This window comes from Trichomycterus rosablanca, chromosome 1 (assembly GCF_030014385.1).
Source record: "Trichomycterus rosablanca isolate fTriRos1 chromosome 1, fTriRos1.hap1, whole genome shotgun sequence".
Taxonomy (NCBI): Eukaryota; Metazoa; Chordata; class Actinopteri; order Siluriformes; family Trichomycteridae; genus Trichomycterus; species Trichomycterus rosablanca.
The window spans coordinates 71,482,502-71,503,974 of NC_085988.1; the positions used below are offsets into that span (position 1 = coordinate 71,482,502).

At 39.7% G+C, this 21,473-nt stretch overlaps 2 protein-coding genes across 2 annotated transcripts in view; both read left to right on the top strand.

Annotated features, from left to right (window-relative positions):
* rap1b (RAP1B, member of RAS oncogene family) overlaps positions 1 to 11,674 on the top strand; it is a 95,422-nt gene extending 83,748 nt beyond the window's left edge. The window contains exons 6-8 of the mRNA XM_062995970.1: positions 1,377 to 1,520; positions 4,747 to 4,862; positions 8,450 to 11,674. Coding sequence (XP_062852040.1) covers positions 1,377 to 1,520; positions 4,747 to 4,833 — 231 coding nt within the window. The 3' untranslated portion in view covers positions 4,834 to 4,862; positions 8,450 to 11,674. The remainder of the gene's footprint in view (positions 1 to 1,376; positions 1,521 to 4,746; positions 4,863 to 8,449) is intronic.
* Positions 11,675 to 15,177: 3,503 nt separating this feature from the next.
* Positions 15,178 to 21,231, top strand: mcat (malonyl CoA:ACP acyltransferase (mitochondrial)). The gene is made up of 4 exons (XM_063006195.1): positions 15,178 to 15,582; positions 17,166 to 17,253; positions 17,361 to 17,578; positions 19,427 to 21,231. Exons 1-4 carry the CDS (start codon positions 15,178 to 15,180, stop codon positions 19,838 to 19,840), a joined length of 1,125 nt encoding a protein of 374 aa, XP_062862265.1. The 3' UTR covers positions 19,841 to 21,231.
* Positions 21,232 to 21,473: the final 242 nt, after the last annotated feature.

The window sequence follows — 21,473 nt, forward strand, 5'->3', positions numbered from 1 at the left end:
AATTGTACTTTCAGTTTTAATTTTTTTGAAGTAGATCTTACTTTTTAATGTTTTTACTGAGTACAAGAGTGATTAAACATCTAGTCTCTAGTTCATTTGATACAAATCTTGTGAAAACATGTTAACTGTAGTCACATGGTGTTAAAGTGCTGTATTTTGGCATATACAAGGAAATTCAAGCATGCAGGGAAGTCCCGTTGACAATAGTGTGTGTGCTTATGTTAGGCGTTTCTCAAAATGTTTCCAAAAAGGAGGATTTTGCCCCGACCCCTGATACTGGGAAATTTTTCTCTACAGCCAGTCTGGTGTTGGTTTATGGTTTTACTACTTCTTCATGTATCTGAACTCAGTACTGAATGGTCTATCATAATTTTAGACCAGATCTGGTGCTGCGTATGAGTACAGTAACCATGACCATTTACTGTCCGCTTCCTCTTTATTTCCTCTCAGCGCTTCACTCTGACTCAGCAGGGAGGTTCCTATCATGTTCTTTTTTATTTCTCAGCCTTACCAGAAGCTGTTGCTAATTATCTTGTAGAGGATTTGCATCCAAATCAGCCTAAAAAAATCCAGATCATCAAAAATAATTTATGATTTGTATATACACTGTGAGCAACAGTTGGACAAAATATGTTCTTACATGTTATAATTTGTCAATGTGGATTATGTTATTGTATTAAATCCCATTTTAACAGACAATACTGAGCACTAAACCACATTACTTGACAAATATATGGGTTTCTAACCTGTAATGTGTACCCCAAATGTTCTATCTACTCTAATCTTACCTGAATATGATGTTTTAATATTGCCAAACGTACATGGATTGTTATAAACAGTACTTTTTTGTGCCATTATCACTGTTGTTTCTCATCAAATGTTTGCACAAATGTAAGTTGTGTTGATGTACTTTAAAAAGCTGAAAAAAAAATTCAATTTGGGGTGCAGTTGTTGCTCCATATTTAAAGTGTCAAACTAATTACTGCTTGTTATACGAAATACCAACAGACTGACATGTGATTTTACTATGATGTCAGTAAAACACGGACCAGTGGCTCAAAATTCCCTCTCTGGCACTATTCGTGCTTTGTCTCCTTGGTACCAATGTGTTTAAATTTAAAAACAGTTCTAAGCTGGTGAACATTATATTAAAAAAATGAGATGCCCTGCTGGCTAATAACTGTTTGTTTTTGATTGATTTAACATACTATGTCCCACAATATTTGGTGGCACTGTTTGTTGATTAGCTGTGTTAACACAGGTTGAAAATTTACAACACATTTTACTTTCATTTTAAGTGTGAACAGGAAGTGGAAGTCGTTTTTTATGTGTATCTTTTTTTTCTCAACTAACTCATGTTTCTTCTTGGCCTGCAGGTGCCAATGATTCTGGTGGGGAATAAGTGTGATCTGGAGGATGAGAGGGTGGTGGGAAAGGAACAGGGACAGAACCTGGCCCGCCAGTGGAACAGCTGCGCCTTCCTAGAGTCCTCCGCAAAGTCCAAGATTAATGTCAATGAGGTGAGTCTTCTGTTCTGGTCAAGTTATCATTAGATACCTTAGTGCATGATGATCTCTTGGTCTCCACAGAGCTCTGGTACTTTGATAATGGTGTAGGCCAGGGATGCCCAGACTACGGCTCACTATTAAGCAGGTTTAAAAAAAAAAAAAAAGCTTCAACTTTTAAACTCTGAGTGTCGCTATCGCATAAAACAAATCTAAAATGCTCCCCATCTTCTTTCCCCTAACTCAAAAAAGTAATGTTACACCTATAGTAATGTTCCTGGGTTTTTGGATAAACCTGGCAACTCCAAAGAAACAAAAACTAGACAGCGAATTGCAGACGATTTCAGGTGCGCTGGGAAAATCAATATTTTTTCACTGAGTTCAGAGGGAAGTGTGTGTGTTTAATTTAAGTAAGTATAATTTTCCTATTAGGATTATAAACCAGTGTGTGAAATTGGCAAAATCTTAGTTTGCACAACACTGTCTAAGATATATAATTAGTCACTTAAATAAAACAGGAAGTGCAATTGTTAGTAATCTGGTACATCTGTTATATTTTTATTTGTTTTATTACAAAAGAGTCTGTGGCCCCTGTTTGCATTTTTTTACTCTATCTGGCCCCCAACAAAGAAAGTTTGGACACCCCTGGAGTAGGCAATGGAACGTATTCAGTGTCTGCTCATGCAATCGCTTAATATAACCTCATTCCATGTGTCTGCATGGGTTTCCTCCGGGCGCTCTGGTTTCCTCCCACAGTCCAAAGACATGCAAGTGAGGGGAATTGGAGATACAAAATTGTCCATAACTGTGTTTGATATTAAATTTGTGAACTGATGAATCTTGTGTAATGTGTAACTACCGTTTCTGTCATGAATGTGACCAAAGTGTAAAGAAATGTTAAAATCCTAATAAATAAATAATATAACCTCAGTTATAAAACTACTGTGTTATACAGCTGATAGGCAATCAGCTGCACCACACGAGCACAGAGAAAACCTCATCTATACTGGCTCAGCCGCTTTGATCATTTTGTGTTCAGTCAGCAAAAAACTGTTTTGAAGCCAACCAAAGCAGTCAGCATTGGTTGGCTTCATTTGCAGGGCTTAATTCTTTCAGGTCACTTGACTCCCCTGCAGCAGGTTGCAGCTTTCAGAGTATCTATAACAGCGCCGAAAAATTATCTCGCGTCAGCTGTGAGAATTTGTATTCCTGTCAGTGCAGACGTCCTGCAGCATCGTTAAAAGCTTAGCATCTGCCGCTCAGTTTTCGGAATGGAAATCCACACACACACCAATTCAATAAAGCTTCAGCGTGCAGAAAACAGCTCAATTAGTTAATAGACGTATTTAGCTTAGTGCAGACTCGTGGAATTACTCGCCATCTTAGAAATGCAAGACCATCAATCACCGTCTGTAAGATATGCAGCCAGACTGCTTTTAATTACGACTGGGGTGGATGTATTTACTATTTGCAAGCCTGCAGATTTGCACCGAAATGCCAAGGTATGTCTGAAACATGTGTCCACAATTAACTGAAGTGAGCTCCAAGTGGTGCTCTCGGGTGAGCTTGTCATTTCAACTAAAGGATAAGAGAAGTTCAGGACAGTTTGGTAATAGTAGATTTGTACACATTTAATAAATATGGTAATTAAATGATACACTGACAATTCGTAAGCATTGCCAGCTTGGGTTTATAGACACATTTTTCCTGCACAAATAAATGTAAACTTTGGCTAATGGCACTGAATAACGAGATTTTTTATGCTTTGGATGCCTTTTTAATAGTGATATACATTTTAATTCATTTTAGCAGATGTTTTACTGTAGCATTACCCTAGGCAAGGTTGTGGTGGGTCAGATTTCTTGGAATTACTGGCTGCAATGCAGTAAAACACCCCAGCCAGGACGCAAATCCATCGTGTGGCCTCGGCAGTCCCCATCCACCCCTCTGTTTCCCAGATATAGCCAATCATGTCTGTAGACGCCCAATCAGCCGATAGCGCCACTGGGGAACCCTGGACCACAGCGGTAATGGGCTAGCATAATATACCACTGCACCACCCGAGTGTCTTATTAATTAATTATTAATAAGGGGTTAATTATATAACCCGGTACTTGGCAGTGCACTGAAGCTATGGTGGTCTGTTAATGGTTAAGTTTTGTTGAGGTGCAAACACAAAAGGGTATATAAAGGCCCTGTTCCAATTTCCACTATCGGCCCTGCACTCTTTATTCCAGGTATACCCGTAAGTGGCATTGTTGAGGTGTGGACATTTAATATGTAGCTTTGAGAACCCAATGTGGTAAAAGCATTCAGGACAGTGGGTGTTGAGATTTAAGGTTGTTAAGATTTTAAACTCCTAGTACTGCTCTGGAATTCTAGTATAGTCACTTAAATAACTGGTTGACTGGACATAGTGTGCTTGTTCAACTTTTTTGCTGCTTATATAAAATATTTTTTAGTGATAAGGTAGCATTTTAAACCTGAGCATTGTTCTTTGTTATGCGTTCATTGTTGTATTTGGAGTAACGTGGTTATGCTGCCCCCTATATGTTAAACCCTGCAATTAAATGAGAATCGTTCGTGAGTAAAAAACTTTGAATGCCTACAATTATAAAGGCACATTAATGTAATTTAGGACAACAAATATGGTTTGTTGGTTGACTACTATGACCTAGATGACTGAGAACCTACACAGACATAATTTTACAACCCCGTCCCAATTTCCAAAAAATGTGGTACAGTATGAAGAGTGTAAATAATGTAAGTTGGGAATGTAAATAAAAGTAGGCAACAAATGCTCATGGATGGGTATGCTATTATTGATTTGCTTGTAAATAGCTGAACCTTTTGTTTACATTACTATTTAACACCCTTTTTTGACAGCATCACCTATTTTTCAGTAAAATATCTCACCCTGCTGCGGGTCGTAATTAACACACATCAAACTATGTCCTGATTTCAATGTAATTCCAGTACAGTATGAGACAGTCAGCATATCACTGGATTTTGGTTTTTAATGTGGAAGTGTGTGTGTGTGTGTGTGTGTGGCCAATCATGTCTGTATGTACACATCCGACCGGTCAATAGCACCACTGGGGTTTGAACCCTGGATCCCATTGATAGTGGGCTAGCTGTAGCTCATCAGGGGGCTATATCTTATTTCCCAGCCCGTTTCTGTTTTACTGGCTCATTTAAAGCTTATATGGTTGACTGTAAGTTATACTTTTTATATTTGTAGATCTTCTATGACCTGGTCCGGCAAATCAACAGGAAAACCCCAGTACCTCGGCCAGTACGCAAAAGGTCCACCTGTCAGCTGCTCTAATACACAGCTGTTCTGTTGCTCTGAGCCAGGTAAGAAGTACACATTACAGCATAAACCACGTTTAAGCTCAGTTTATGCTTAATTATTAGTGTTTCTAAGAGCCGCTCGAAACACACTATTGAAAGCTTGTATAGTACTACACTACACCGTACTACACCACTTTGTATACTACACTATAGTACTCTATATACTACACTAAACTAGACTATAGTACTGTACACTTTGCTATACTACACAACGCTGTACATACTACATCATGCTACAGTACACTATACTACACTACACTATACTACACTACACTATATATTAATCTATACTACAGAACACTATACCATAATATACTCCACAAACTTATAATACACTATACAATACTGCATTATATTATACTATACCAAACTATACCTTACTATACTGTCATGCACTGCACTACATAACCAGCAGAATACTCTGACAGTTATTAATGTAGGACAGAATTGTCTCGGCAGTGTTGCGCAAGTAATGTGATTTGCTATAGATACTCTGTAAGTAAATATTCTTGAAAGTGCATTTCAGCAGAAAAGGAGAACTTGAATCATTTATATTTATTTTATATTTATTTCAGCCACTCTGTCTCTTTAAATTAATCAGCCTGTAAGGATTAAGTAGCAAAGTCAGCAATAAACACTGTCTTGGATTTTAAACCAGTTATGCCTCAAGCTGCAATCTGGGATCATTTTATTTTAAAGTAGTCCATATTATAAACACGACCCTGTTATCTGTATTGATTCGTGACTTTTACAAGATTCAGATCGGGCGCTTGTTATGTTCTAATTTTAAAAAGACAGTTTACGCCGCTCAGGTGGCACAGCAGAAAAACACACGCTAGCACACCGGAGCTGGGATCTTGAATACATCACATCGTATCGAATCTCAGCTCTGCCATCCGGCTGGGCTGTGCAGCCACATGAACAACGATTGGCCTGTTGTTCATATAGTAGTAGGTGGGGTAGTAGTAAGCCGGATAGGGTCTCCTCGTAACTGATGCAACTACGACCTCTGCTGGCTGATTGATGGCACCTGCACAGGGGCGGGGATGGAGTGCGTTGATCAGGGTGTGTCTCTCTGTACACAGGGCTGATCTGCATTAGCACTTGCCTAGTGCAGGGGAAAAAATGCATACGGCTGCTGCCCACGTGTCAGAGGGGCTGTGGGTTAGCTTCGTTCTCTTCAATCAGAGGAAGCATGATGCAATTGGGCAATTGTATGCACTGAAAGTCGGGAGAAAAAGGGGAGAAAATGCATAAACAAAATATATATTTAAAAAAGACAGGATACCTATTATGTCAGCCAATCATGTCTGTATGTATACAACCGACCAGCTAATAGCACCACTGCGGTAGCGTAATTTTCCACTGTGCTACCCGAGCTTCCCTGTGCCACCTTGTAACAGATAATGAAATCAAATCTTCTAGATGAAATCCTGTATTCATGCACCAAAGTATCTTTTCCAGGGTAGACACCAAATTCTGCAGTGACACAAAACCAAATAATCTAGTTCATGTTTGTCTGTCTCATCACAGTAGCTGATTTAAAGCTCCACCGACGTCAGTTCTCATGTCTTTATGGGTCAATCACTGTCGAGGTTAGCAACGAGATCAGGTATTTCTGTTTCGAAGATTGGACATTTTGGAATTCCTTTGCCATCATTCATCCATCCAAGTGCCATCCTGACCACAAAGACTTCAGGGTCATGCTCGGGTGAAAGCATAAACCAGACTGTAATTGTGAGAATAAAACCCACAAATGTGGTTAAACTCAGTAAGATTAAAGGGTTACTGGACCCCATATGAGATGGATGTAGGCAGTCCCCAGCCTATCTCATACATATGTTTTGGACGTGCCCGAGGCTCCACGCCTTCTGGCAGTCCTTTTTTGACACATTTTCTACAATATTTGGACAAGTAGTAGTTCCCTCACCATTTATTGCATTGTCTGGTGTGGCCCCAGCGGACGCTTCTCTTAGTGAACAGGAAGTAAATATGTTGTCCTTTTGCTCACTTCTTGCTAGGAGACTGATCTTGCTTAAATGGAAAGATGTCACTCCACCAACTTATAATTACTGGATTAGGGAAGTCATGTGTCATATCAAACTGGAAAAGATTAGACACACCCTCAATAGATCTGTTGACAAGTTTTATAATATCTGGCAACCTTTTCTAACTTTTGTTGAGAATTTGGAGGCTGACAGCATTATTACGTAACTCTTATTTATTTATTTATTTTTATATATTACTTTAATTTTTTTTTTATTATTATTTCATAGATTTTTTTTCAATTTATTCATTAATTTATTTATGTAATGTCTTTCTGGATTCTGGCTATGTACGTTGTTTGAATACATACACTATATTGCCAAAAGTATTCACTCACCCATCCAGATAATTTAATTCAGGTGTTCCAATCACTTTCATGGCCACTGGTGTATAAAACCAAGCACCTAGGCATGCAGACTGCTTCTACAAACATTTGTGAAAGAATGGGTCGCTCTCAGGAGCTCAGTGAATTCCAGCATGGTACTGTGGATGGATGTCATCTGTGCAATAAGTCCAGTCATGAAATTTCCTCACTACCAACTTTCTGCAGAGTCAATCGCTACAGACCTCCAAACATCATGTGGCCTTCAGATTAGCTCAAGAACAGTGTGTAGAGAGCTTCATGGAATGGGTTTCCATGGCCGAGCAGCTGTATCCAAGCCTTACATCACCAAGCGCAATGCATAGTGTCGGATGCAGTGGTGTAAAGCACGCCGCCACTGGACTCTAGAGCAGTGGAGACGTGTTCTCTGGAGTGACAAATCACGCTTCTCCGTCTGGCAATTCGATGGACGAGTCTGGGTTTGGCGGTTGCCAGGAGAACGATACTTGTCTGACAGCAGTTTGGTGGAGGGGGGATTATGGTGTGGGGTTGTTTTTCAGGAGTTGGGCTCTGTCCCTTAGTTCCAGTGAAAGGAACTCTTAATGCTTCAGCATACCAAGAGATTTTGGACAATTTCATTCTCCCAACTTTGTGGGAACAGTTTGGGGATGGCCCCTTCCTGTTCCAACATCACTGCACACCAGTGCACAAAGGGAGGTCCATAAAGACATGGAAGAGCCAGTTTGGTGTGGAAGAACTTGACTGGCCTGCACAAAGTCCTGACCTCTGCGAGCAAGGCCTTCTCGTCCAACATCAGTGTCTGACCTCACAAATGCACTTTTGGAAGAATGGTCAAAAATTCCCATAAACACACTCCTAAACCTTGTGGAAAGCCTTCCCAGAAGAGTTAAAGCTGTTATAGCTGCAAAGGGTGGGCCGACATCATATTAAACCCTATGGATTAAGAATGGGATTTCACCCAAGTTCATATGCATGTGAGAGCAGACGAGCGAATACTTTTGGCAGTATAGTGTATGTCTGGCATTTGAAGGGTGGGGGGGTGTTTGATGTACTGTCTCTGTGATAAAACTTTGAAAACAATAAAAAGACAAATGTGACAGCCAAACATGGTTATGTTGGTTATATTTTTAGCTGTTACATTCTTCTTTTTTCCATGATTATTTACCTCTTTCTTTCTTTGTTGTTGTGTGTCTGTGTGCAGGTCTGATTTGCTGCTGTGTCTCTCAGCAGTGCCAGCATTCCGACTTACTAAAACCTAACATTGAATGGACTTTCCTGAGTGGTGACGCCCCTTTAAAGATACAACCAACCAACAGATTCAAACTTCCGATATCTGACTAGTTTTTGCACATAACTAACCACCATGACTTTCCAAAGTCACTCGAAAGATTTTTACTTATAAATATATAAATATATATTCTAACTGTATGCAAATGAAATAGAAAAATGATGACATGGATACATGAATAAAGGATAGATGACCTAAATGAATTTTAAAAACATACACAGCTTACACACAGTGTTATTGCTAACGGACACAGCCACAGCCTTGCAAATGTTAAGGAGCGTGTGACGAACCTGACTGTGCACGTTGCCAAGGCGATTACAACGATGCGATATTTATAAGCACCACTATTTTAGCCAGAGATGAGAGGAAGTCCAAAGACAACTATATAGTCCATTTCATACTGCTAACTTTGCTCTTTGGTTTATGTGCATTTCTTTTTGTTGATTTCTTCTTTTGTAACATTTTTGCTTTTATTTCCATTATATTTTTTTCTTTCATACCTGCATTTTCTCTTTTTAAAGTTACTAGAATTTGCTCTGCCAAGATGGTTATATTGCAAGAACTATTGATATGATTTTTATCTTTAGGAAAACCTGTGGATACCTGTGATGTACGTGTAAAGAGTTAAAAATATAATGATTTCTGTTACTATCATGTCGTTCTTAGCCTTCAATGCCTTCAGATATGTATTTACACCTGTTTGTTTTTATTTTCATTTTTTTCAGGTAAATCCAACTAAACAAACTGTTAATCCATCCTTCATGTCAGTTTTTTTCTTGTTTACAAATTTATTTGTACAGTTTAGAGAAAAAGGGGTTCCATTTGTGGGGTACAGCTGAGAGGTGCATTGAATATATAAATTTAGCGCCTCTTGGTGACCCCTCATTGAAATCACTGGTCACAGAATTTCACTATTTACTGCCAAAATTTGGGTTTTATTAGGATAAAATGGAAAATACGCCTTCAGTGTCTGCACTGCAGTTACTGTAGACTTTCTAGAAATGGAATTCCCAATGCCCTTCTTAATGCCTGCTAATGCAACTAATGAAGTCCAATTATAAAAAAAAAAACATCTTGAATTCTGTCCATAAAGTAAAAAAGCTTGCCTGTTAGTGACTGTTTAACTTTTGTAAAACTTGGTTTAATCTGTTTTCTGTCTGAGTTTCTGTTGGAAAACTGTACTGAATGTCGGGTGGGGTTTTGTTCCTCTGATTGGGGTGAAAAGGGAAAACCGAGAGAAAATGTATTGTAGGAGGTGCATTAATATGAGGCATTTAGTGCATTATGTAAGGCATTCATAAAGCATTCACTTGATTTAAATAAACTTTACAAAACCACGCCACAAAACTTGACTAACATGAACGTCACTCTCAAACTTTACTTATTTTGAAGCTGCTGTATATTCCATTATTGGGTATAACCTGAAGCATTATAATAGCATAATAACAATAATAATAATCAAATCATTCTGGAATGCTCAAAACTAAAATACATCATTTAGTAAAACAGCTTTAAAGATTTAGATTAGAAGCCGATTTTGAATCGACTCATGAAAAAATGTCAGATTTGTCCAGAATCCCTTCAGTGGATTAATCTAATGGTCTCTAGTGGCAAATGAAGTATGCAGTCAGGGCCTGGTTTATGCTTTTAATATGGGATTTCAAAAATCTTTACAGGGTAACTACCAGGAGCACAAAACTTCCACATACATCATTATTCCCTATACTTACCCAGTATTAGTACTGCTATACATTTTAAACAGAAAGTTACATACGCAGCTTTATTTTTAATGATCAGCTGGATGAGGTTTAAATATTTCCATTATAACTTGAACTGCACATTTTGACAACATGGAAGTGAGAGTTCATTTGCCAATTCTGACCATTAAATAAAATAAATTCTATATGCAATAGCATTCAGTTCCTTAATATGTACTTTGTACTCTGCACTTCAGAGCTTTTCATTAAGGCTTTAATAATGTTTAAATCTGGTGGTTACAAGAGTAGCCTGACTATCATGGTGTATAGCAAAATATGGAAACATCATTAATAGTATTTGCACCATAGATTACACCTGATCCTGTAAAACAACCTAATTATTTTCACTATAATGCCACAGAAACATTATTTATCCCCCCAGTGCACCTAACAGTTGGTAGCAGACAGTGTGGTTTAAAGGTGTACAATGGCTTGCAATTTAATAGATTTACATGATTTATCTCTCCATATTATTATTTTCATTGCTCGGGGGTCCAGGTGTTGTGCTCATTACACATCTGTTTCTTGGCCGTTGATACAACACCTTTTTGAAAGGCAGACGTACCATTAATTTTAGCTTCATGAAGCACCCAACAGTTTTTATTGAGACTTATTTGTAAAGGTGGTCGTTCAGTCCTGTAACATTTTGTGGCTATAATTTTATAGCATTTAGCACCTTTCCTGTGAAGTACTGTCTTTCCATGTCAATAAGCTTCCATGTGTGACAACTGTTCCTCTTAGCTAATGCAGTTTGTCTTTGACATACACTGCCATGACTTTGGAGACTGTTGATGCATGTGCACCTTTTGCCTGGTCTCGTTAGAACTCTGTTGGTTGCTTTATGTTGCTTTAAAATCTTGGACATCAACGTTCTAACTGTCTGAGCTCTTTTTCAACTGATACAAGCTGCAAACAATGCATAGTTTCCATTGTTTTGTCCACCACCTGTATGTGAACAATGAATGCTTCATGAATTAATTATGGGGTTGTACTTAATATATGTGATTTAATCATTGATAGATACAGGTTATTGGTGAAGATCTCTTCCTTTGATTCTGTAAACAAATGCCTTGTTAAAGTACTGTTGAAAAGAAAGAAAGAAAGTAAAAAACATCTCATTGATGTTACGGCACTGTAAAAGCTGGCCTCAGTATTTGAAATATGTCTGCATTATAGTTTGAGGTGGGTGGGAAGTATGGGTGGCCAAATGTAAACTTAAAAGCCTTAATTGAAGTGGTGCAATTTTGTATAAAAGCGTTTCTGTGGTTCAGTGAATTGGATTGCCATGCAAGGGCTTGTGAGTAGCCAGTTTTTCCACTTGAATGTTTGTGTATTGTTTCACAGTTCATCTGTCAATAAAAAAAATTAACGTTTGCTCTAATTGCACTGGTTTTACAGTTATGTTGTGGTATATAAATAAACATGATAGTGACATAATAATTTTATTTAAAATACTATAGGAGTTTATACAACACTGCTCTTCAGTATGAAATTTACAGAAAAGAACGTCTATACATCGGCCTATGGGGGTGGCTCAGTGGGTAGCACTTGTCACCTCACAGCAAGAAGGTCCTGGGTTCGATCCCCAGGTGGAGTTTGCATATTCTCCCCGTGTCTGCGTGGGTTTCCTCCGGGAGCTCTGGTTTTCTCCCACAATCCAAAGACATGTCAGTGAGGTGAATTAGAGATACAAAATTGTCCATGACTGTGTTTGGCATTAAAACTTGTGAACAGAAAACTCAATGTATTGAAAATCCAAAAATCAAAGATTTTAACCAGTTCAAGGAACATTTTAAGGAAGCGGTTTACAGAATACATTTAGATTTTTTTTTAAATATGTTTTGGAAAAAAAAATAAAACAAAACTTGACCACCTAAAACAAAGAAATACAATAAAGTACCTCAATAATGTGCACTGTCAGTGTTGGCACAATTTGTTTCATGTACACATTTAGAATTTATATGTTTCCTTGTGTTATAATCCATCTGAGAATTGATTTTAGGCGACAAGTAATGCCAAGTTCTTACTACACGACTTTCAAGTTGTTCAGGTCACTGTACAGTTCACACTACACAGCTGGATCTCTTGTAATCGGAAGTCTTTTAAATCGTTGTGGTTTTCACACTACACGACTGATCGGCGATAGCGGGTCACACACTACACAATCTACCATCAACAGGAATCTCAGGAGTCTATCTGGTCTCCCAAACCACGTTTTGTCAGGAAAACACTCGCGAGAAGTGACGAGGGGTTTAGTGATGCCATGACCAAAAATGCACGCCGAAAAATAAATGAATCTGGGTGAAGGAGTGGGTTTGGCTAGTTGGAAATGAATTTGCAATGCAGTGTTTGTAACATCTCTAGCTGCTGTGGAGAGGCTGAACCATGAAAACCCGGCTGTAAATATTCGCACAGGTTGGTGGGTAGCACTGTCATGTCACAGCAAGAAGGTTCTGGGTCCTTTCTCTGTGGAGTTTTCATGTTCTCCGTGTCTCAGGGCGGCACGGTGGCTCAGTGGGTAGCACTCTTGCCTCACAGCAAGAAGGTCCTGGGTTCGATCCCCAGGTGGGGCAGTCCAGGTCCTTTCTGTGTGGAGTTTGCATGTTCTCCCCGTGTCTGTGTGGGTTTCCTCCAGGAGCTCCGGTTTCCTCTCACAGTCCAAAAACATGCAAGTGAGGTGAGTTGGAGATACAAAATTGTCCATGACTGTGTTTTACATTAAAAACTTGTGAACTGATAAATCTTGTGTAATGAGTTAATACCATTTCCAGCTTGTGTAAAACATGATGTTAAAAGCCTAATAAATAAATAATAATACATTTTCGTGTCTCCCACAGTCCAAAGACAAACAGTCAGGCAAATAAGAGATACCAAATTAAATACATTTTTTGTAATGCAAAATTGGTATTATGGTTTGGCGTGGAAGTCACAAATACTGTAAAGCCTGTGTGTGCCGATGTATTCTGATATTAACTATATTGTGCCCCTGTTCCACACATTTACATCTCTTCCCCCAGGGTTTCCGTTCTGTATGTTGCGTTCATAACAATTACAACCTGATCGCAACTAGTGGTGGTAAATTCGATTCATTTTATGGACTCGGGTTAATCTGAGTCACTCAGTAATGTGATCCGGTTCACTTGGGTCAGTTAAGTCACTTGAGTCACTTATACTGACATTCTGATTGCGATTGATTTACTGCATGAAAATGCATCCACATATCACTTGTCTTTTGTGCACTCATCTTCTGTAAATAAATCCTTCTCTTCTAATTCTCTTGGCACCTCACACTTCTCTTGTCAGTGACAAGTTGACACTTTTTTCTAAGTGGAATCTTGATCATGGGGGAGAGAGGGGTGGACTCACCTACCAATCAGATGGGTATATTAATGGATCAAGGGTTAAAAATTACCATGGGGGCCATGATACTCCTTAAGTGGTACAGTCCTAAAGTAGGCTTTAAGCATTTGCATTTGAATAATAATATAACTATATTTTGTTGTTGTTTTGCTTACAAGAAAATGCATTACTAATCTGTACCACTACTACTGATGATAATAATAACAATAATGATAATAATAATAATAACAGTATGTGCATAAAATCAGCCACATAACGAACACCAGTGTGTTTAACTGCTTGTTTATTGGAATATTTAACTTATTACTTAGATTCATGGACTGGAATAAAGTCTGTTCAGCCAAATCATCTGAGTTCGCGGTGTTTCGGTGAGCCTGCTCACTCGCCTTGTGTACTTAGCGGCAGCCAGTCAGAGGACTCACAGGATCCGGGTTAATTGAGATTTCAGACTCGTGATTCCTGATTCAGTACAAAGATTCGAATCATTAACCCAAGTGATTCAGGACCCGCCCAGCTCTAATCGCAACATCTTTCACACTAATTATGAGTCGCCGACAGGTCCAGATATTTAACATGCTAGATATTTTTCTTCAGTCTGCGAGCGATCGACGAGCCCTCGGATCGAGTCGTGAACAGTTCACACATAGCGGTCGAGAGCTGATTTTCGAGCCCCGAGTGGACGCCGAGTTGCCACATCTAGTGCCGACCTGTCGGCGAGCGAAAATCAGGGGAAAAATCGTGTAGTGCATAAACTAGGCATAACTTAAATGGGGAGCTTAGGTATTTTACTATTAATCAAAATATTAGATAGTGATGGATCATACTGTCTAGCTAAAGCTAACAGCTAAAGGCCATGATATTTTCCCATGCTCAGGCGATGCTAAAAAAAAAAAAGTAAGGGTACAGATATGGAATGCCATTACATTAATTTAATTACTATGGAAAATGTGTTTTACTTTTGCCAGACCAAATTTTTTTCTTTTAACTTTTGTTGAACTGTGTTAATCTTATTGGCCTGATGAAAATGTAGCTCTGCTAAAGCTAACAGTATAAGACCAGGTGAAATTTGTACAAATTTTTTTTAAATTTGCAGCTTAAATATATAGCTCTAGAATGTATTTTTATGTGCCCTTTAAAAACATTACACTATATTCGTGGTAATTGTAAGTCGCTTTGGATAAAACCGTAAACGTAAATGGCTGCGGCCTTGTTATATACCGCAAACAGTAAACCATGATGGCATACAGCTTTAATGCGCCCTGCTTAAGCTCCAGCTCAGTAGATGGCAGTGAATGTACTGGTTATAATTTACGCTAGAATATAAAGAAGAAGCTGTTTTAGCCGCATGACTTTTAAATAACCTAAAACTTCTGTTAATGTGTTGTGCAGAATAATAAAGACACGATTGTATTTATAAGTGATGGTTAAAAAAGACGACCAAGCTGCAGAGTTGAACATGTTACTGTAATATTTAAAGGTTGAGACGGTTCATTTATCGATACTTTGCAACCCGTGCTTGTGAACATGAGTGTGATCAGTCAGGTTTGTAGGAACACAGTTCGCTCTTTATACAGCAGGGTTTTAATAATCCAGAGCAGAAAACTCTCTGATCGTGTTGAGAAGTCGGATGAGATTGAGCAGAACGATGTGGTGGAGGAGAAAGCGAGACAGAGAAGATCTCCCGGTGCAGTATCAGTGCTGCTCTTCCCCGGACAGGGCAGTCAGTTTGTCGGGATGGGTAGAGGACTGCTGAAATACAGCAATGTTGAAAAGATGTTCACTGTTGCTGAAAAGGTTCTGGGCTACGATCTTATGTCCCTGTGTTTAAACGGACCTGAGAAGGAGCTTATGAAGACAGTACATTGCCAGCCTGCAGTGTTTGTAACATCTCTAGCTGCTGTGGAGAGGCTAAACCATGAAAACCCGACTGTAAGTATTCACACAGGTTGGTGATTATCAGCAAAAAGTTCCTGGGTGTTTTCTGTGTGGAGTTTGCATGTTCTCCGTGTCTATGTGGGTTTCCTCCGGGTGCTCCGGTTTCCTCCCACAGTCCAAAGACATACAGTCAGGCAAATTGGAGATATCAAATTGCCCCTAGGTGTGAGTGTATTTGTCCTGTAATGTGGACAATGGACTGGCAACCAGTCTGTCACCACTGAGATTTGATCCCTGCATCCTAATTGGCAGTGTGCTAGCATATTTTACAGCTGGACCACCAAAGTGTCTGCATGATGTCTACAGTGAACATACACCCATAAGGCATAACATTAAAACCACCTCCTTGTTTCTTCACACACTGTTCATTTTATCAGCTTCACTTACCATATAGAAACACTTTGTAGTTCTACAATTACTGACTGTAGTCCATTTATTTCTCTCCATACCTTTTTAGCCTGCTTTCACCCTGTTCTTTAATGGTCAGGACCCCCAAAGGACCACTACAGAGCAGGTATTATTTAGGTGGTGGATCATTCTCAGCACTGCAGTGACAATGACATGGTGGTGGTGTGTTAGTGTGTGTTGTGCTGGTATGAGTGGATAAGACACAGCAATGCTGATAAAGTTTTTAAACACCTCACTGTCCCTGCTGGACTGAGAATAGTCCACCAACCAAAAATATCCAGGAACAGCGCCCCATGGGCAGCGTCCTGTGACCACTAGTGAAGATATCAAAGATGAGCAACTCAAACAGCAGCAATAGATGAGCGATCGTTTCTGACTTTACATCTACAAGGTGGACCAACTAGGTAGGAGTGTCTAATAGAGTGGATAGTAAGTGGACGCTGGATTTAAAAACTCCAGCAGCGCTGCTGTGTCTGATCCACTCATACCAGCACAACACACACTAACACACCACAACCATGCCAGTGTCACTGCAGTGCTGAGAATCATCCACCATCTAAATAATATACGCTCTGAGGTGGTCCTGACCATTAAAAAACAGGGTGAAAGCAGGCTAAAAAGTATGTAGAGAAACAGATGGACTACAGTCAGTAATTGTAGAACTTCAAAGTGCTTCTACATGGTAAGTGAAGCTTACAAAATGGACAGTTTGTGTAGAAACTAGGTGGCGGTTTTAATGTTATGGCTGTTCGGTGTATGCAGTTATGCAAAAAAAGATTACTCCTTTTTTGAGATGATTTAAGCTTGGGGGGGGGCAGCATGGTCACTCAGTGGGTAGCATTGTCATCTAACTGCAAGAATGTCCTGGGTTTGATCCCTAGGTGGAACCATCCGTGTTTCCTTCCACAGTCCAAAGACATGCAAGTGAGATTAATTGGAGATACAAAATTGTCCATGACTGTTTGACATTAAACTTGTAAATTGATGAATCTTGTGTAATGAGTAATTTCCATTTCTGTTATGAATGTAAGTGTGTAAAACATGACGTTAAAAATCCTAATAAATAAATAAATTTAGGCTTGGTGAGGTTTGTTGTAATGTAGGCAAAGCTGTACCATGGTTAGTTGTAACCTGGTTTGTAATGCATCTAAATGATATTACCTCCTCAGGCAATAGAGAACTGTGTAGCTGCTGCTGGCTTCAGCGTTGGCGAGTTTGCAGCTTTGGTGTTCTCAGGTGCAATGGATTTCGCTGAAGGTATCAGTGATATAATGCAAACATCCCTACCATAATAAAATGTCACCATGTTGGAACACTTAATCTAATATTTTTATGCTTTTTTCTTCTTTTCTCTGGACACTCAGCCCTTTATGCAGTGAAGGTTAGGGCGGAGGCCATGCAGAAGGCTTCTGATGAAATCCCAAGTGGAATGCTTTCTGTGTTTGGTAGACCTCAAGCCAATTACAAATACGCCTGCCTTCAAGCTAGAGAGCACTGCCTGTCTCTGGGTATTCAGAACCCTGTCTGCTCTATTGCAAACTACCTGTTTCCAGATGGGAGGGTCATCGCTGGACATCTAGAGGTAAGAACGACCTTTGCCTCCTGGAATGGATGCTGTGGCGTTGCTGAGACTGTAAGGAATGTGATGATCTAAAGGTTTTGTACAAACTGATTTGAGCAAGAGGTGGCACGGTGGCTCAGTGGGTAGCACTGTCGCCTCACAGCAAGAAGGTCATGGGTTCGAGAAAGAGTGTAAAACATGACGTTAAAATCCTAATAAATAAGTATTTGAGCAAGAAGATTTAACCTTCTGGCCTTCTCAGTCTCCAGATTTAAATCCTATTTGTGAATAGAACTAGTAAAACTAGATGTTTTTTGTTTTTATATAAACTTAGTATCATGTTGACTACTGTTATAGAATGGGTATTAACTTCCCCTAACCTGTATAATGTTTCATGGGTGGTTTAAAAGAGTATCTTCTATGACCTATGGGATAAACTGCCCAAATCCAGATGTTCAAAGCTTGTAGAGATATAGCCATGAAAACTTTACGATGTAAAAGAAACTTTATTTTAGATTTTATTCATTAAGGGCTGTTTAGCCTTAGAATCCGAATCGTTTACCCTTTTAGATAGTTCAGACGTCAGAGTATCTCTTGATGCATGCTCAATAATCCAGGTACACAAATCCACAAGGTTGAATCAGTTCATCTGGACACAAGTTTGGTGTAGAGATACATTTTGTCACTCATCCAAGTGACTTCTTCAGTCTTAGCTGGTGGTGAATACCCCAACCTTATATGCAGTCGATTTGCATAATGACAGACACCAACCCATTGCATAACAATGGACCCGCTGATCAGGTCTACATGCAAATCACAATGATCATTAATTACAACTGCCACGTGTACCTTTTACATATGATTGGGGTATAGCTGCAATCACGGCATTGCAAGTTGGTGAGAGATGTACTCTCAGCCCCCCCCTCGGTTCAGGGATGGTCGTTCCCTCTTCTAATATATGGCCTCTTTGACTCCCAGATCTGCACATCTTCATCATTAAATGAGTGGCCACTGGCTTGCAGATGAATGTAAACCACGGAGTAAAACCTGGCCAGAAGTGGTCGATCTTCTATGTTGTGCCATCCATTTCGCCAGTGGCTGTTTAGTTTTCTCGATGTGCATTCCTCCTAACAGCATACAATCGGCGCCTAACAGCATACGCTACGTTACTCTGTTGGTGTTGGGGGATCTGATATTTAGGGTGAACTAGTTTCTGGCGTAGCGTGTTTAGGGGTTTGAAAGCAACTGAGACGCAGTGTTTGGAAAATATGTGTCACAATTGTTCTGCTAGACCCGCCACATACGGAATCACCACTGGTTTGCGCTTAGACCGCGGTTGTCCTTCTTCTCCCTTAGATCTGCTGGAGCTGTGTTTGGGTAATTTTCTGGCTTAGTTAGTAGTTCAGATAGTTTATCTGAACATAAATGTGTTTCCTACCTATTTTATTAATTTCTTTTTTTGTAATAAACTTAAACCCCTATTTTTAGCCGGACCAGAGTTTGGTAAACACAAACTGCTGTAACTGCTGTAGCTTTCTGAACAGATTTGGATCTGGTGGAGAAGTGCACAGAGGAGTCATCAATGAAACAAGGGTGTAAAGAGAGTATTGGGAATACTTTACTGAGCTTTACAGGATTTTTTAAAGACTAGCATTTAATACAAGAACAAAAAATATACACAAATGCTGCTAATATAAGAAAATGTTCTTAAAACTTCGTATTTGTTCATAAACTTATGATCCCCTACAAATGTACAAAATTCCAGTGTGTTTAAACTTTGTTTTAAGTGTAAGATCTTCAGCCTACCAAATGTATTAAATTTATAGTATATACTTTGCAGCACTTACCTTTTCAATGTGTGCTCTTCAGGCACTCGAGTTCCTTCAGAAAAAATCCAGGCAGTTGCACTTTGTGAGGACCAAGCTTCTCCCGGTGAGCGGGGCTTTTCACACCGAGCTGATGGAGCCGGCAGTGCAGCCACTTAGTGACGTTCTGCGTCGGCTGGAGATACGGCGGCCCGAGATCGCTGTTCACTCCAACGTGGATGGAAAGCGGTACATGCATGATAAGCACATGCGCAAGCAGCTTGCCAGGCAGCTAGTGTCTCCGGTGAAGTGGGAGCAGACGCTGCATGAGATCTATGAAAGGAGTCGGGGGCAGGAGTTCCCTAATACGTATGAAGTGGGACCCGGGAGACAGCTGGGAGCTACGCTGCAGAAGTGCAACCTGAAGGCGTTTAAGAACTACACGCACGTTGACGTGGCATTTCCTCAGGATGACTGAGAGGAGTGTGTGGTAAATGGTGGCACAGCGCGGTGCTTTAATGAACCACAGATTGCTTCTGTTCGTCCTTTATATCGTAAATGGCTTTAATGATTAGAAAAGCACCATGTTGGAGGGAACTGAGCCGCTGTACAACTCAGTACTTGGGTAATCACCAGGTTACTTGTGTCACTGACAAATGCAGCCGTCACTTGGCTTGTCATTTAGCAAGCTGCATCCATTCAGAGATTTGCCTTGAAATATGTGTTACACACAACCCAATGTTTTAAATAACAATAATATACAATAATTTTAAATTATTACATTTGTAATTATTACACTCTGTACCAGCTGTAATAGCACTCATGGTAAAGTGATTGACTCAGGGATGACTGCATTATTGGACTGTATAATGAACGTATGTATTTTTTGGAATGCAGTATCATTATCATCATCCTAAGTGTTCAGATTTGTTAACTGTATTTTAAATATTGTTTACGCCTCATGTCGGCTTGCTGGGGTGGCACGGTGGCTAAGTGGGTAGCACTGTTGCCTCACAGCAGGAAGGTCCTGGGTTCGATCCCCAGGTGGGGTGGTCCGGGTCCTTTCTGTGTGGAGTTTGCATGTTCTCCCCGTGTCTGTGTGGGTTTCATCCGAGTGCTCCGGTTTCCTCCCACAGTCCAAAGACATGCAAGTGAGGTAATTTGGAGATATAAAATTGTCCATGACTGTGTTCGACATAACCTTGTGAACCGATGAGTCTTGTGTAACTACCGTTTCTGTCGTGGATGTAACTGAAGTTAGAAATCCAAATAAACAAACAATGATGGCTCGCTGCACCTGTTAATATATTGGCGGCTGTGACATGAGCCACTTGTAATTCCCGAAGAATTGTACTAGGGCTTATCTTGGTAAATTCATGTAAAATGGCTTGTCTCACAATTCACAAATACCACTATAGATCACCCACAAGAATTTTTGGGTATTATTCTGTGGACTTATAAGTGAACAATGGAAAGTTCTGGAAGACATGGGTGCCATTACATCCAGTTTAAGGCTCATTAATTATAGTTGATGGAACCATAAATTCAGTTCTAGCTGAAAACCCTGAAGAAAAATATTCACACATTAATTTGTGACCTAAAGTTTAAACACAGTTTGGTTATGCAGCAGGACAATGATCTGAAGCACACAAGCAAGTTTGATTGGATCAAAAGAAAAAAACAAAATTAGTTTTTTAGTGGTTGCAGTCAAAGTGGTCAAAGTCTTGAGTGGCAAGATCTTAAACAGGCTGGTCATGCTTGAAAATCTTCTAGTGTAACCCAAGAGTGGACCAACATTCTTCCACAGGAATGTATTTTCTGTTTATTTGTGTGGTTTTATCTTACATTAAAATTAGTTGGAAGATCTGAGACATTTAAATGTGACATAAGCAAAAAAAAATTAATTGGCAAATACTTTTACATCACTTGGATAGCACTGTCGCCTCACAGCAAGAAGGTCCTGGGTTCGATCCCCAGGTGGGGCGGTCCGGGTCCTTTCTGTGTGGAGTTTGCATGTTCTCCCCATGTCCGTGTGTGTTTCCTCCGGTTGCTCTGGTTCCCTCCCACAGTCCAAAGACATGCAAGTGAGGTGAATTGGAGAGACTAAATTG